At 38.6% G+C, this 15,541-nt stretch overlaps 1 protein-coding gene across 2 annotated transcripts in view; it reads left to right on the top strand.

Annotated features, from left to right (window-relative positions):
• The window catches only part of TNS3 (tensin 3), a 265,746-nt gene that overhangs the window by 91,389 nt on the left and 158,816 nt on the right, over positions 1–15,541 (top strand). For both annotated transcript variants that reach the window (XM_026033704.1, XM_026033705.1), the window contains one exon: positions 11,717–11,828. In XM_026033704.1, coding sequence (XP_025889489.1) covers positions 11,717–11,828 — 112 coding nt within the window. The remainder of the gene's footprint in view (positions 1–11,716; positions 11,829–15,541) is intronic.

Below are 15,541 nucleotides of genomic sequence, written 5' to 3'. Positions count from 1 at the left end.
ATTGTTGAAAAAAAAAATGAATGTTTAAATCAAATTGTCATTGGTCTGAAAGAAGGTGAGGGTGGACAGAGAAAGTTTTTTCCTGCATACAAATATGAGAGTATATTTGGAGAAGTTTTCTATTTCGTGTAGTTATTGGGTTATCTGTTGTTATGCTGTGGTGTAAGAAAGGACTGCTGGAGCTATTTTGGGAAGTTTTCCTTTACTCACTGTGATAAGAAATCCTAGGTTTAGTACCAGGGAAATAACTAGGGTAAGTGCTTTGAAATCAAAAATGAGTAGCTATTTTGAGCTATAAGAGGGGAACTGGTCTGAATTAGATAGCAATTGCATTTTATGTAATTATTTTTCCCCACATAATAGTTTAACCATTTGATGTCACATGTTAAGACAGACATTTTCCTATTCCTACTAGACATTAATGTCTGGGAGTAACAAGTCAGAAAGGCGGAGTATTGTTATTATTTAGGTAGGTGAGCATCACAGAAGTGTTACTGCGTGAATAGTATTTTGAACCAAAAGCTTTGGTATTGTTGGGTGAGTTTTATTCTTTTATTTCCTTATTTTTTTCAGTAAAAATACATTATTAGTTTGTGTGGTCTTTACTTCCTTTGAAATTCTCTTTTAGTTACCTGCTTGGACTTAGGTGGGAATGGACTCTGTACAGTATCATCTCTAGTAACGTCAGAGGAATATAAATAAGTACAGATGAAGACTTTCTGCTTATTATGTGTTATCATTTAATAAACATTTGGTGAGTTGTTTGTTAAGAGTGGTGGGTACAGCTAATCTTATAATATCAGAGAAGAATAAAGAAAAGATATGCCCAATCTATCCTTGGAAATAGTGTTTTTCATCAACTTATTCCTATAGATTAATTTGACAAGACCACAAATGAACACCAGGAAAAAAACACAAAATAAATGGCTTAGCACGAGTCATCTGCTGTCCAATGAAAATAATGCAATCACATCCTGTAGCTGGATTTCAGTGTAAACATTTCTGATACTGGACTCTCACATAGATTGTCTTGTAAGGAATTTTTTTTGTAGAAGTCTGTGTAAAATTAGTTTGACGCAATTTGTTGAAAATGGTTTATTATAGCTTGACAGGAAGGATGATGAAAACTCAATAAAATAGTATCAAAGAAGAGAAACTAGATGCAGTGAAAGAAATGAAGCTATACCAAAAAGTGTACAATCAACATGCAGCATTCAGTTTTATCCCTCACTCATTTAATTGTAAAATACAAAATCTTGTAAAATAATAATTTTTGTTCTTCAGGTTTAATGACATGCAGAAAATATGCCTATTTTAAGTTATGTTAAAAAAAAGTTTCAGGTTACTGATTGGGGGGATCCTAATGATGTAAAGTAAGGTAACTTTATAAAATAAGGAAATAGTTATGGATGTGGATGTGTAATTCCAATAGTGCAGATCACAACAGATATGGGATTGTAAACTTAACTAGAGCTAGCCAGAACTAATTAATGCCTAGCACAAATTCAAAGGAATAACAAGTCAGAAATGTAAATTCAAAGGAATAACAAGTCAGAAATGTTAGATGTTGGGTGTGTGATCTCTGTTTCACTAAAGAACACAACAGTTCCTTTCTCTCTTTTAGATTGTCCTGTTTACGTCTTATTTTGCTTTCTGCAAATACATGAAGTGATTTTATTAAAAATATTTGTTTACTGTTCATGTAATAAAACCTTTTTCTATCATATAGAAAGTTCTTTTTTTTTAATTTAGAAAATAAAAAAAGTTCTAGAAATCTGTGAAGAACACAGTAAAAAATTCTTTGACCTGCTAGATTTTGATAATGTTAACATTGCTGAACAGCCTTTTTTTTTAAAGGTAACTTTGAAATCCCACAGAGTGCTTTAATAAGCTTTTCAAAACAGATGTTTTGAAAACATCTTTTCCTTTAGAAAAGATACATTTAGAACATTTTGATATGAATAGCTCTGAAATGTTTTAGAAGATACAGAGAAGATGAAGGTCATGTAGGAAGAAAAAGAGAGTCCCCCAAGAGATGCTTCTCACTAGTCAAATTTGCATATGGTATTTAAATGTAGTATGTTCTTGAGTGCATCTTTTAACTTGAGGAATTAAAATACTCTGGATATTATGTATGAACATTTGGGTTTTTTTTGCATTGATAAGCTTATTTAATGAATTAGTTAAAAAAAAAAAAAAGGGAGAGAGAAAGGGGAAAAAAAGAAATCTAATGAGGTGAGGCAATTTGGATCTGGATTGCAGATTTTCATGTTGATATTCAGGACACCAGCACATCTTGATGCCTATCCCAAAAGCATATGTTGGGGCATCGAAGTAGCCTAACTCACAACAGATTCCTCAAAGGAAATGAGCGAGGAGGGAACTGGTGTGTTGGGGTGGGGGGAAGGTGATCTCTCCTCTGCTATCATTTCACCTTTATAGCTTCCTTTCTGCTAACAGCTGCTGGGCAGCAGTGGTTGGAGGCACTGACCTAGGACCAGTCAGTGGTCTGGCAGACAGGATTCTTGTTCCTTTCTGCTGCTCCGGTGCTTGAATGGGGCTTGAGATCTGGCTCAGAGAGCCAATATGAGCTTGGGTTTCCTTGCCTGTGGCACAGGTTTGATGCTTACACCAGAAACTGCCTGCACTAACTGTTCTTGCATTTTAAGAGACTACCTTCAAGCACTACATATGACTTTGCCCCACCATTATAAATTCATCTCCGTCGTTAAAGTAACTGAAACAACCAGATTATGAGGAGTACATTATATTATTAGAATACAGTCAGTATTAGGAGGCTAAATTTTGATAAATGACTGGCATTGCCATGATGTATGAACTTCCAGTGTGTATGACTCTTTTGCAGCTAATAAATGCATTCAGATATAAAATGTGCAGGCAATAAACTTGCTTGATTGGTTGTGGGTTTTTTTGGCCTGGATGCTTCCGTCTTCTGGAGAGTGAGGATGAGTAAGCAAGTACCTGGAAGGTGACAGTTCTGATGGCCCATGAATGTGGGTACCTGCACAAACTGAGCACCAACCTGAGTCTGAGTATGAAGACAGGGAGGGTGAAAGGGAAAGCTCAAGATGTGCAATCAGCTTTACCCATGTGGAAGTGCAAAGCTCTTCACAATACTACTATGTAATATTCCTCACACGCTATTACATAGTACACTTCCCTCTTCTCAGCAGCTGATTTATTGATGCGTATCTCTGTCCCATTCAGCTGTTCTTCCTGCTCGTTGCTGTGACACACAGCTGCTGCTGTCTCTCCAGGCGCCAGCCCAGTTTCTCTTTGACCTTTTCTGCTCGTTCTTTTCCTCATTTGCTCTGCTGATTTGGATCAATCCCATACTTATTATTTAGTTCTTTCTTATTCTTTCAGCAGGTCTTTGGTGTTCACCCTTGTGACTGAGTGCGTCACATTACAGTAGGGTTGCCACATTAGGGCTGCTCTGTGGCACCGCCTTTGCTGCTTCTGTGAACGGGTCTGAGGTAATCTGCATGGACATGTGCGCCTCGTGCTTGGCAGTTTGCATAGCTGCAAACACTCAGCTGCAGTAGGAAGAAACTTGTTTAGGGATTCTAGGTAAAGAATACTTAACAGATTCAACTGACAATGTTTCAAAAGTAGATTCCTGATGTTTCTGATTTTTTATTTTTTTGTCATCAATACTTTTTGGTGACCTGAGGATGAACTAGATGTATTCAAAAATAGCTTTTTGTGCCTGTTTGAAGAGATGGAGTCTAATCTTCAAATGTCTCTCTTGTCTCTCCTTTTATCATAGGAAGATTGGAAATCCCACATATTCAGTGTTGCAGCCTCAGAGATGTGAAGCCCTGTTCAATTAACAAAAAAAGGCCATTGATGAACACTGAGCTTTCATGATGTATGCAGTCCTTTGCTGCTTTCAGGCATCTCTTTTGTACAGTATTTTCCCACACAGAACAAAGTGTTGATTTGCCAATGCAATGAGAAGGAAAAAAATTTTTCCAATGTGCAGGGTAACGCTTGTTTTAATGGGCTTTCTGTCTTCCTCACAGGCGCTTTTCCACTCATAAAGATTCATGTGCACTAGAGGAATGAAGAAATAGAAACAAAAGTGTAAAAACTGGTAAAATGAAATGTGAGAGCTAGCACCATTTTGTATGAAGGGTTTTGAGAGCCACTGATGGGCGTGCACTCCTGAGGATGCTGACTTTCTTTAGCGGGTGTCACCTACCTCCAGGCAGAGTGGGCCCTACTGACCTCTGGGTTCAAATCTCAGCCAGATTATAACTGGAAGGTGTCTGTGAAACCAGCAAAGACAGAAACATTCCCAAATTATTGTGTTTAAAATTTGAGGTGCCAAGCAGGGAGGTAGAGATGTAACTGATGGTCTGTCTCACCAGAGCAGCAAGGTTACTGCTGTTGCATTTTTTCAGTGCTTTCCTTGCATGGTTTCCTTTCTGTTGGGATTGTGGCCATGGTTCCTAATCCAGAACCACGTCAGGCCACTTTTGTTCTGCTGCTGCTTTTTACATTTTACGTTACCTTCTGTGTACTTGATCCTTCACTTTTTAATGGTTTAGAGCTACGTAGATTTCAAAAGTTACAAGCTAAAACAGTAATCTGTTGGAAGTGATCTTGCTCACATGTCATGAAAGATTAGTCTTTTATTCCTTTGAATTTGGAAACCACAAGGTGAATCTACACATATATCTCCCAAAACCATTTACCTAGAAAATGTTTTGAGCAAACCTTTGAGAGAAAGGACTTCATCTTTACATTGCCTAGGAAAATTTAGTCATAATGTCAACACTAGCAAGTGGTTATAAGTCCTGAGAACAGAGGACATCACTTTGCTGATAAATGACATCATGGCATTCTGCTGTCTCAAGTATTATGTACAATTCTCATCTCACAGTTTTTATACTGTGTATAAAAACAGATACAATAGAATGGAAGGTTGTACTGAAGAGGGTAACTGAAGTGGTCTGAGGGAATGGTACAGCTATTCCTTGTTTAAAAGACTGAAAAAGTGGGATTCTGCAATTTGGAAAGCAGAAGGTTAGGAGGAATATGATAGAGATAAATAAAATCATAAAGATAGTGGTAGGTTGAATGCAAAGCAGGTCATCAGATCCCACAGGATCAAAGGGTTTTTTACTGAAACTAGTAGGAGCCTGTTTTAAAATGGGCAAAAGAAGGTAGTTTATACAGTGGGTAGTGACCTTCTGGCACTTGCTGCCATACAAAACTGCAGGGACCAACAGTACCAGTGGGTTCAAAAGGGATATGACAAAAGTTGTGGAAAACAGATCTGTTAACAGGCACTGTTAAGAGGATGCTAGTGTTAAGAGGACTGAGCAGTACCTTTCAGCTTCCCTAATATGGCAGGGAATAGGGGATAATCCATGGAAAGTGTCAGGACTAGCTTGCTCTCCTATTTTTTTGTTTTAAATGCTCCTTTTGACACGGCGATGAAGCGCTGCTGTGAAGACTGTTGTGAGGACCTAGTAAGGCTTACCTTATATTTTAAACTGTATTTCTTGAAGATCACTGTTGATGTGCTTTGTAATTTGTGAAGTTGCTTTGCACATCCATGTTCCCTAATTGAAATCACCGAGATGGACAATCATCCCTCCTCCTCTTGTAATATCTCCATTTGTCCTCGTTTGAGTCACAGAGACTCAAATAAGAGGCAGGAGTATAATACAGTGGGTGGGCTAAGGCTGTCTCGTCTTAAGTTGCTTTCTGCCGCCTTGGGCTACATCTCTCTCCTTGTTTATAATGCCTTGAAGAGCGTGTAGCAGGATATTGAACAAATCTGTTTTTTCAGTCCTTTCAAAAGTAATTGGTAAATGGTAATGATAGTAGTATAAATAGGCATTTATGTACATTTTATCATTGCATGTTTGTGTATGCAAGTATATATATATAACATACATTGCTCACTATAGGAGTAATTGCTGAATGTGGCAATTCTAAACCACCCAGAAATGACTTATTTCAGAATAAGTCTGTGTGAAAGCTTTTCTGTGCAAATATCCTTTTTAGTTCTTCACTGCCTGCCACCATTCTGTACTCCAGTTATATAGTATAGGTGCTGCAAAAATGTGTATATTCAGTGATGGTACTTATGTATGTACTTAATATATAGTATTCAGTTAATGTCATTTGGCTCAAATACTGTACCTGCTGTAAGAGGACCTTGCAAGAAATTGCTTGAAATTCTTGCAAGAAATGTCTTGCAAGAAATTACTCTCATAGAGAAGAGCTGCAGGGAACCTCATATGTTAGTGTTTACCCCTTTCAGAAAATTCTTCAGTGTTTATTCCTCCTCATTGTTTGTTGATAGGAGTTTGATATAGGTCCTTATTATAGTTCCCAAAAATGTTCTGTTCAGACTAGCTGTTCCAAAAGCTACTTTAGGCAATGGGTAGGCGATACGCTATTACTTGGCCCGTATGTACAGTAGGTACCGTTAAATAGTTTCATGATCGTGAAAGCTCTGTGAACAGAGGACATTGCCTTAGGAGTTGAAGGCGGGGTTATTTGTTGTTTTATTTTTTTAATAAAAAATACTGTTTGCCATGTAAAAAAATCCAAGCTATTTTGAAGTATCAGTAATACCAACTGTTACAATGGCTTTGCCATGAAATTTCCTGTCTCATCACTACCTGCTTAGTGGGAATGACTGTTCAGAGAAGCTGCTACTGCCTTAATGGGATTTTCTTCTTTGATTTCTCCACAGGAGCTGTAAGTAACTGCCTAGTAACCATATGGGATTTTTGCTGCATAGAATTTATGTAAGAGATGGGAGGAGAGGAAGTGGAAAAAAAAAAAAAAAGAGCTTTAATTACTGCTTTTTAAAGTTGTTTCTGCCTGAAGGGCTGCTGCCATATATGTTTATGCACATGTGGTGTATGTGAGGGAGCAACAGCATGCAATACCCTTTCTCTTAACACACTGCTGATGTTGCTGCACACCCCTCATGTTTAAAATAATGCTAATAATAATCTTTATATCAGCCCGTGGATTGAAAACTGCCTTGGAGAATAGAAGAGTGCGTGAGCAGAATCTCAGGAAATTGCAGTATTGGTTGGTAAGCTGGAGAGGAGAGAACAAGGATCACATAGCATGGCTGTGGGCAGGAAGTGAACATAAAAAGTCTTTGTTTTTATGATTTTTCTGCTGGACAGAGAGGATGTTTACAGACCACATAATTCAGTAGGAGTAGTTTCTGGCATAGAGAAAACTGATAGGCTTTACACCCATGCCAATAATTTTCTTTTAGCTGGAATATATAATATGGATTATCACAAGTTTGGAAATAAAGAACTAATGAATAATTTTTGCAATTTTTTTCCTCCAAACAAAGTAATCATTTAATTTAAAAGTCTGATTACTTTTCTTTAGAATTAGGAGTCTGTTTGCTGATAAATGCAATTACTGCCTGGGAAACTTTGAAGGAAAAATGGTCTTGCAGAAGTAGTAAATGATGAGCTCAGTTTGTTTTTTATATTGAACATGTGTCAATGTGATTGTGCTTATATGCTTTTCTTGGAAACTATTTGAACAGGTTTTGTTTTACAATATTTATTTGACTCTTTGATGAAGATATCTAAGCACTATGACTACCTTTTTAAAGCGTGAGCCGTTATCACTGCTGTACCCTATGAGTTGGAACATACGAATGAAGTTAAAATTAACAAGAGTTTCTTGGTTCTGTTCTGTAGATGTAACAATCCAATCTTGAGTCTCTAGTGCCAAGGAGAAATTGCGGTATCAGTAGTTCCAAAAAGCAAATTGTCCATCATGAGTGTTGTAGTTGATATTGGCTGAACTGAAATCTGAAGTCTGTCTTTTGCTTAAATTGCTTTTCTTCATCTTAAAATGTGATGTGTCTCAAAAATCCTACGTTGTTGTGAGAGAGCTGATATGAATTTTAACCCAATGATCGATGTGTTGCTACATAGCTCAACTCTTTGGTGATGAGGAGTATTTGAAATCTTTCGTCGGTGAGGATGTCCATTTAAATCTTCACATGATCTGTTATGCTCTGTTATGTTCGTGTGAACCAGGGATAAACTTTCAGCCCTTACTGGATTTCCACATGCTGTAAGGAGCAGAATCTGGCCAAAAATGTTTCCTTGTCTGGTTTAAAGAAAAAAAAAATTCTTGCTGTTTGCAAAAGAGACGTCTCATAATTTGGCCAATTGAGATCATCCATAATTACAGCTTCTTCCTCAAGCAAAAAAACTCCAAGTCTGTAACCTGTGGTTCTGCACTCTCCCAATTCTTGCCCCTAACAATTATGTGCAATTTAGATTCCAGCCTTGAGCCTTGTGAAAACAGGAGTATTGCTGCTGCCTCCCGTGTTTCTTTTCTTTTGCTTAGCATTTTCCTCAGAAGAGTCCAGCTGTGAAAGCTGTACTAGGTGGCAACAAGGAAAATTGGACCTAGGCTTGCCTTTGTTTCACAGTAGATTATGTGTGGATGCTTGTTACTGCTGCATCCCCTAAATTAATTATTGAAGTAAATTCCTTGATGAACCCATGATAGAATGTGCTTACAATGAAGAAGGAACGCAAAATATGTGTGCTTCTTAATTTCTACACAAAAGCTATTACAAAGATCTTTTTTCTAAGAGGAATCCTTGGTCAGATTAGTGGAGTTGCCTGGATATAATAACATTTGTGCTTTTAACCTCCTAAGTCTTTTTATAATCAGGAATAATCATCTTTTTCTCATCAGGTATGTTCTTTTATAATGCTGAGTGTAACTCTTCCTTTTGTTGATACTATGCTTTAATATTAATCATGATTATGATCACAACTTTCAATTAGTATGAAGTGTCACAACACAAATGCTAGCAGCAGGTTTACAAATTGAGGACTCAGGAAAGTTTTGTGATTTCAGCTTCTACAGCTGATGTTTAATTAAGTTGCAATTCAAATTTGTTTCTCAAATTTTCCAGTGTTTCAGCCTTTCAAGACTTCTTGACAGTGTTTTTCAATAAATTGTGCTGATAAATGAGTTTTAGTGGTAGAAGAATTTCATTAAAGTCGAGCCTAATTTTTATTCCTTCTAAGTAATTCCTTCAAGCTAAGTAATGCCAAGTGTTTATGGAAATCTGCTAATTACCTTGAGTTTACAATGAGGTTAATACTAAGACAGTGTTCCCTGAAGGTGAGCAGAAGATGGGTGAGGTTCACTGTTGCTGAACCTGACCTGAGATGCAGCTAGAGGTCCCTGCTAGAGCTCTTGGGCTTTAAGAGGCTGAGCCTGCCCAGATTCCCATGCCACCACATGAATTGCAGAAACTTCAGAACTTCCTCTTAGCCTTGTGAATGTACTAGTTGGAAGGTGGCTGAGTCCTGGGATGCATCAATTTTATAGCTGTTCTTTTGCCTGCGTAGCAGCTGTGTTGGACATGTGGCTGGAGAAGGTAAGTGTGTTGCCTAGAGCTATGTGGTGGTTTCCTTAAAACTACAAAGAGATGCTGCATTTCTCCCTTGCTAGGGCCTTGGGCATAGAGAGCATGCTGGATGCTCTCTTTTCTGACATAGGATGGAGGAGCAGCAGTGTGATGGCCTGGCTGTGTGGGAAGGGACAACTCTGGGCAGCTGGACACGGGTACTATGGGGTAGCTCAGTGCAAATGCTGAAGTGTTCAATGCAAGCTCTGTTATGGTATTCAGGAGATTAAGGACAGTAAATGTCCAAATGTGAAATGCAAGTGAGAGTTGCAAAGAATTATTTGGGGAAATTCATAGGATGATGGGGTAGTGTTTTTCTATTTTTAAATAAGCTATTGATATGCCTTAAAGATCTGCTGTGTCCTATAATCTCTATGATACTGCTGCCCTTGCACTTTTCCTCAAGGGACGTGTCCATCCCATGAAATATTACCCTTTTTCATGTAATCACTTTGTTGGTTAACCATAATGGTAGTTAATGCAAGGAAAAGGAAGATTAATTATCCTGCAATTTTGAAATTAATTTTGCTGTCTAGAGGTTGGCCAGTGAAACCGAAGGTCATTACACCCTTCTGGGGAAGACAGAGCACTGTCTCAGTAAAATGCTTTCAGTAACCCCATTCAGTATGCTACCTAATGTTTCTTAAGTAACAGCATATAATAAAATACATAGTGCATAATGTGTTGACTTTTGCTGTTCTGTCCCTGATCAGAGATTTCATTGTGTAAAATATGTTATATTTTAACATGATATGCCAGTTACTAGGGCACACTGGAGATAATATTATTTTAACCTTGTGTACTTTTCTAATGCTTCTTTACAGAAGCAGAAATATTTTTTAAAGTTGGTAATTTATGCCAAAGTCTACCTTGCACAGTCTTCACATTTTATTTATTGAAAAATTTTTAAAAAGTATTTGTATAAGATATATAAAATCTGTTTCTGTGATAGACACACTGCTTTTTTTAATTTAAATAAATTAAGGTGAACTAGGGTTTTTTTTTTAATGTAGATAAGGCCTTAGATTAGAAAGCTGTCGGTTCATAACATGAAGATTATTCTGCATTTGCTCTCAGAGGATTCACTATAAGATTTCTAGGATTATGGTGCTAGATATGGTGCACATGGTGCTCCCTCAGCAAGTTTGCTGATGATACCAAACTGGGAGGAGTAGCTGATAGCCCTGAGGGCTGTGCTACCATCCAGAGGGACCTGGACAGACTGGAAAACTGGGCGGTTAGAAATCTCATGAAGTTCAACAAGGGCAAGTGCAGGGTCCTGCACTTGGGGAGGAATAACCCTGGACACCAGTACAGATTAGGGAGTGACCTGCTGGAGAGCAGCCCCGCAGAGAGGGACCTGGGTGTCATGGTGGATGACAAGATGACCATGAGGCAGCAGTGTGCCCTGGTGGCCAAGAAGGCCAATGGGATCCTGGGGTGCATTAAGAAGAGCAACTCCAGCAGGTCGAGGGAGGTGATCGTCCCCCCCTACACAGCCCTGGAGAGGCTACATCTGGAGTACTGTGTCCAGTTCTGGGCTCCCCAGTACAAGAAGAATGTGGAGCTGCTGGAGAGAGTCCAGCGCAGGGCTACGAGGGTGATTAGGGGCCTGGAACATCTGTCCTATGAGGAAAGGCTGAGGGAGCTGGACCTGTTCAGCCTGGCGAAGAGGAGGCTGAGGGGGGACCTGATCAGTGTCTATAAATACCTCAAGGGAGGCAGTGAGGAGGAGGGGGCCGGCCTCTCTTCAGTGGTGGCCAGTGATGGGACTAGAGGAAACGGCCACAAGCTGAGGCACCAAAAGTTCCACAGGAACTTAAGGAAGCATTTCTTTACTGTGAGGGTGACAGAGCACTGGCACAGGCTGCCCAGAGACGTTGTGGAGTCTCCTTCTTTAGAGATCTTTAAAACCCGCTTGGACGCAGCGCTATGCCACATGCTCTAGGTGACCCTGTGTGAGCAGGGGGGTTGGACTAGATGACTTCTGAGGTCCCTTCCAACCTTAAGCATTCTATGATTCTATGATTATGATAGAAAATATTTTGCAAAGGTCTGCTCTGTGAGAAGTACCTGTGGATTCCTACATTTGAATAAAAAGCTCTTATTCTCACATTAGAAAAACTGCCTTATCTATTGACATAGTACATTTAGTCATACTACTATTCTTGATATACCACTGTTATATATAATTTAAAAGTAACCCTCGAAAGTTGAGGAAAATTCTGACATTATTTTTCTTGTTTCCAGCCTGAAAAAGCAACTTCAAGTTCTCACACCTTCAAAAATAAGACCTTTAAGAAATCCAAAATTTGTGGAATCTGCAAGCAAGCAATTGATAGCCAAGGCATTTTGTGCAAAAGTGAGTAACATATGAGCTCTGTTTATTAAAGCAACTAATTTTATACTAGTATTAAGTTTCCCAGAATCCGTGACGGTGGAATTCCCCCTGGCTAAATATGTATATTACCTCAGCTTATTTCCTCCTTTTCTGGAACATTATGTGCCTCGTTAGTAGGTAGTTGGGCATGTATAAAGACATGATTAAATAACTGTGCTTTCTGGGCAGGTTGCAGAATAATATGGTGCTCATGCTAGGAATTTGTGTGTGTGAATGAGTGGTGCATGCGCTGTGACTGGCGACCGGAATTCAGCCTCCCTTCATGGAAGTGATCCTTGCTTGCTGAGGCATGAAGGCTTTCTCTACATTGTTTTGCTCTCTACTTGCCACATACATGGTTTACCTCCTAGTAATAGAATGCTTTTGTCTGTTCATCTCAAACATAGTTGCTCTTTTCACTGTGAGATATTAGTACCACTTTCTGGTTCTAAATGAATTGCGTTTCTCTATCTCCTCCCTTGCACTCTCCCATATTTGTCAAACACTCTACAATCCTTCTGAGAGGGTAATAAGAGACAGGGCGTGGATGAATGTGGCCTTTTTCTTGTGTGTGTCATGCTGAACTCAGGTGCTGACTCTGCAAGGGACCAGCTAAATGTAAAATACTTCTTATTCAGTATTGCTGTAGTGATCCCTGATGTAGCAATTATATGGGTGTGTATATACATATATATATATATATATGCGTGTGTGTGTGTGTGTGTTATCTTAAACATACCTCTTTTGTCAGTTTTTCCGGAGCTTGGCTCAAGCTTCTTAGGGTATAGTTGTTTTCAGCTTGGCAAAAGTTGCTATTACCCTGAATCTGCAAGAGAGTGTAGGAAGCAGTGTACAAGGAAAGTACACTTTTAGGCAACAGGCTTTGTTGCTGAGTATAGATAGTTTGACAGCTTGCTTTGTACTTCAGTCTTTGCACCCCAGATGTGGATATGCACAAAAGCTGTGTCAAAGTAACCTTACCTCCATAGGCACTAGGAGTTTTACTGCATGTCCCATGATGAGTCTGAGCAAGCTCTTATGCTCTGTTGTGGAGTAGTTTTAGTTCAAATAAAGAAATACATTTTTGTCTGGGATAATTTTCTTAAGGTTTCTGGGAAGAATTTCAGGAGGAGCCCCTTGGTAATATTGTGTAGCCCCTGTTTTTAATGCCAGCACCATACATCTGGGCTGCAGTACATTTTGGTTAATTGCTTCATATTTAACCTGTGGGATGGGAGCAAGGAGGAGTTGAGTGCAGTGATGACACTAGGTAGTTTCGGTTTGATAGGAGTCCATTTGTATTTTAACTTGCAACATGGACTTCATAAAGCAGAGGTTTTGAAAAAGGTAGACCTGCAAGTTGTCTTTTCCTCTGCCAGTACTTAGAATGAACTGCAATACAGTGAAACACTGTTACTATGAGGAAAAAGAAATCAACTGTTTCGGGGCCAAATTCTAGTGCTGCAGCTTCTGTAATTCTCCCTGAAGTTGCTGGATAAAAGAGAGCGAGTCTTTCTCTGAAGCTGGCACTGGGGAGAAAAGGGAGGAAGAAAGACTTTAGTTAAAAACAGATAAAGTTCCTTTGTGTATTAATGAGAAAAACTTGCTTTTTAACAGTTTGTCCTCAGAAAATAATAGCTCTTTGTATAGACTGCAGGTTCCTTCTAGACTATATCTTATCAGCTAAAAGAAAGCTACATGTCAAGAGCAAGGAGGCAAAAAGAAAAGGCTCCAGATTGGTCACTCTGTAGTATTTAGTGTTTATCTAGCAATGAATCATCTGCTTGTTTTAAGAAAAAAAAGCCATAACCATGTGTTGTAATGGTTAGATAAGTTTTCTTTAGTATGTGGCAGTCATTGTCCGGGTGTGCATTTGTCTGTCTTTTGTAAAATGTGTGTCCTTTATTAGTATCCTGCTCTGAATGCAGTGCCAAAACATTTTCTCTGGAAAACGAGTGATTGACTCACAAAGGGGCGCCTGAATGATGATGTCACTTTGTCCTCATAAACTCCACTCCACCTCAATGAGGCCTATGCGGTAACAGTAATTTGATTCTTAATGAACCCTGCAAGAGCCGTGGCTCAAGGAAAGGAGGTACAAAGAGGTGGGAGAGCTCCTGGCTGCCTCCACGCCTGCTGAACGTAGTCCTAGCTTGGCTGCAGCCAGAACGATACAGCATTTTGTTATGCAGAAAGAGCAGCCAGCTCTTCATTTCTGCCTGTGGAGTGACTGCATATTTTGCAGTAAACCGAGGATCTCCCTATCTCTTTCAAGCACCATGCCAAACTTAGTAAAGGACCAGCCTTTTGAGCTCTGATTCAATCTGATTCATCTTTTCCTGCAGTTTAATTCAAGGCAAAACAGATACGTGTTCTGGTTGTACATATTTGCATAGTTATCCAAAGAGCTGACTAATAGTGTTACAAAAAAACGCTCAGTTATTTTTTTCCTGCTTACTCCAATTTATTGAACATTATGTTTTATTTTGTCAGGAAGCTATCCTAACTATGCAGTTTCTACATTTTCTATGTAAATTTCTCTAGTGTTTTCCTTTTCCGCTGCTTTTTAAAATTATTTTTTATTTTGACTTTGCTGTGTTGTACTCTAAACATCAGCCAACCTGCTGCTAGTATAGAGCAGCTAATACACATCAGAACATGAAGATCATTAGATATGTTGAGTCTTTCCAGTTTCTAGAAAGTATTTTTCTGATAAACAAAAGGTTGTGAGATTTGAGTATTTTCAGTTGAGTAGTGTTTCCTATCTCTACAGCATGGATGGGTGAAATAATAATGAATTGAAACACTTTATAATCTTAATATAAAGTGTTCTTCTCCCTCCCACCATTGACATAACTAAATGAGCATCTCTGAGTGCTACAAGCGAGATTTAACACACAATACAAAACTTTCTGCCTATCACAATTCTAACCTAAAGCAACTGATGGTAATGTGGGTTGACTGAGTACCTTTTTGTTAATCTAATCTGTTTCAGAAGATTTTTAGGAGTACTTGTAGAATAGTTATACATGTTTTTCTTTTTCAAGAAAGCTTTTCTTGATGACTTGAATACATGTGAATTTTGTTTTCTTCCTGGTGTTTTGAACCCCATATCAAAGCTAGCCAGAAAGAAGTTATGTTTGCATGTACTGTTAGCTATATTGTGGGTACAGAAGTGCTTACCATAGTAGAATATGCAAGCTGAGTATGATGAAGAATAACATTCTCCTTTAATTAAAATTAATCTATATAATTGCTTGTGTCTTGTGTAAGTCATGCTAAAATACATCTCCAATGCAAGTGTTGACCCGCTTTCAGTATGTTCAGGACTGCAGCCTTGGGAAAGTAGCATGAAGTGATATTTGAAGGTATGTTTTCTTATCAAATTATGATCTTTATGTTTAATCTAGAGCCTCCAGCCACTCTACAGATCATAGATCAGGATTTGAAGATAGTGGCAGCTCTTTTCCTTCTTAAAGAGATTTGATATTTTCTTTTGAAATTCAGCAGCTTGGTTGTGATGATACTTGTGATCAAGGCTAATGATCTCACTTTCAGTTAGAGTTCCCTGGTGCAAAGAATCCTCTATATTTCATCTAATATTGTTAGTTGCTCTTGGCAAGACAAAATATTTTGTTTCATTGAGGCTGACGTGGGAGTGACCAACTTCTACTGGGGCCTGTTTGTGCACGCTT

Source organism: Nothoprocta perdicaria, unplaced genomic scaffold, assembly GCF_003342845.1.
Source record: "Nothoprocta perdicaria isolate Ctin4 unplaced genomic scaffold, notPer1 scaffold_131, whole genome shotgun sequence".
Lineage (NCBI taxonomy): Eukaryota > Metazoa > Chordata > Aves > Tinamiformes > Tinamidae > Nothoprocta > Nothoprocta perdicaria.
Note: the sequence above shows the minus strand (reverse complement) of the source record. Positions and strands in the feature narration are given on the sequence as shown.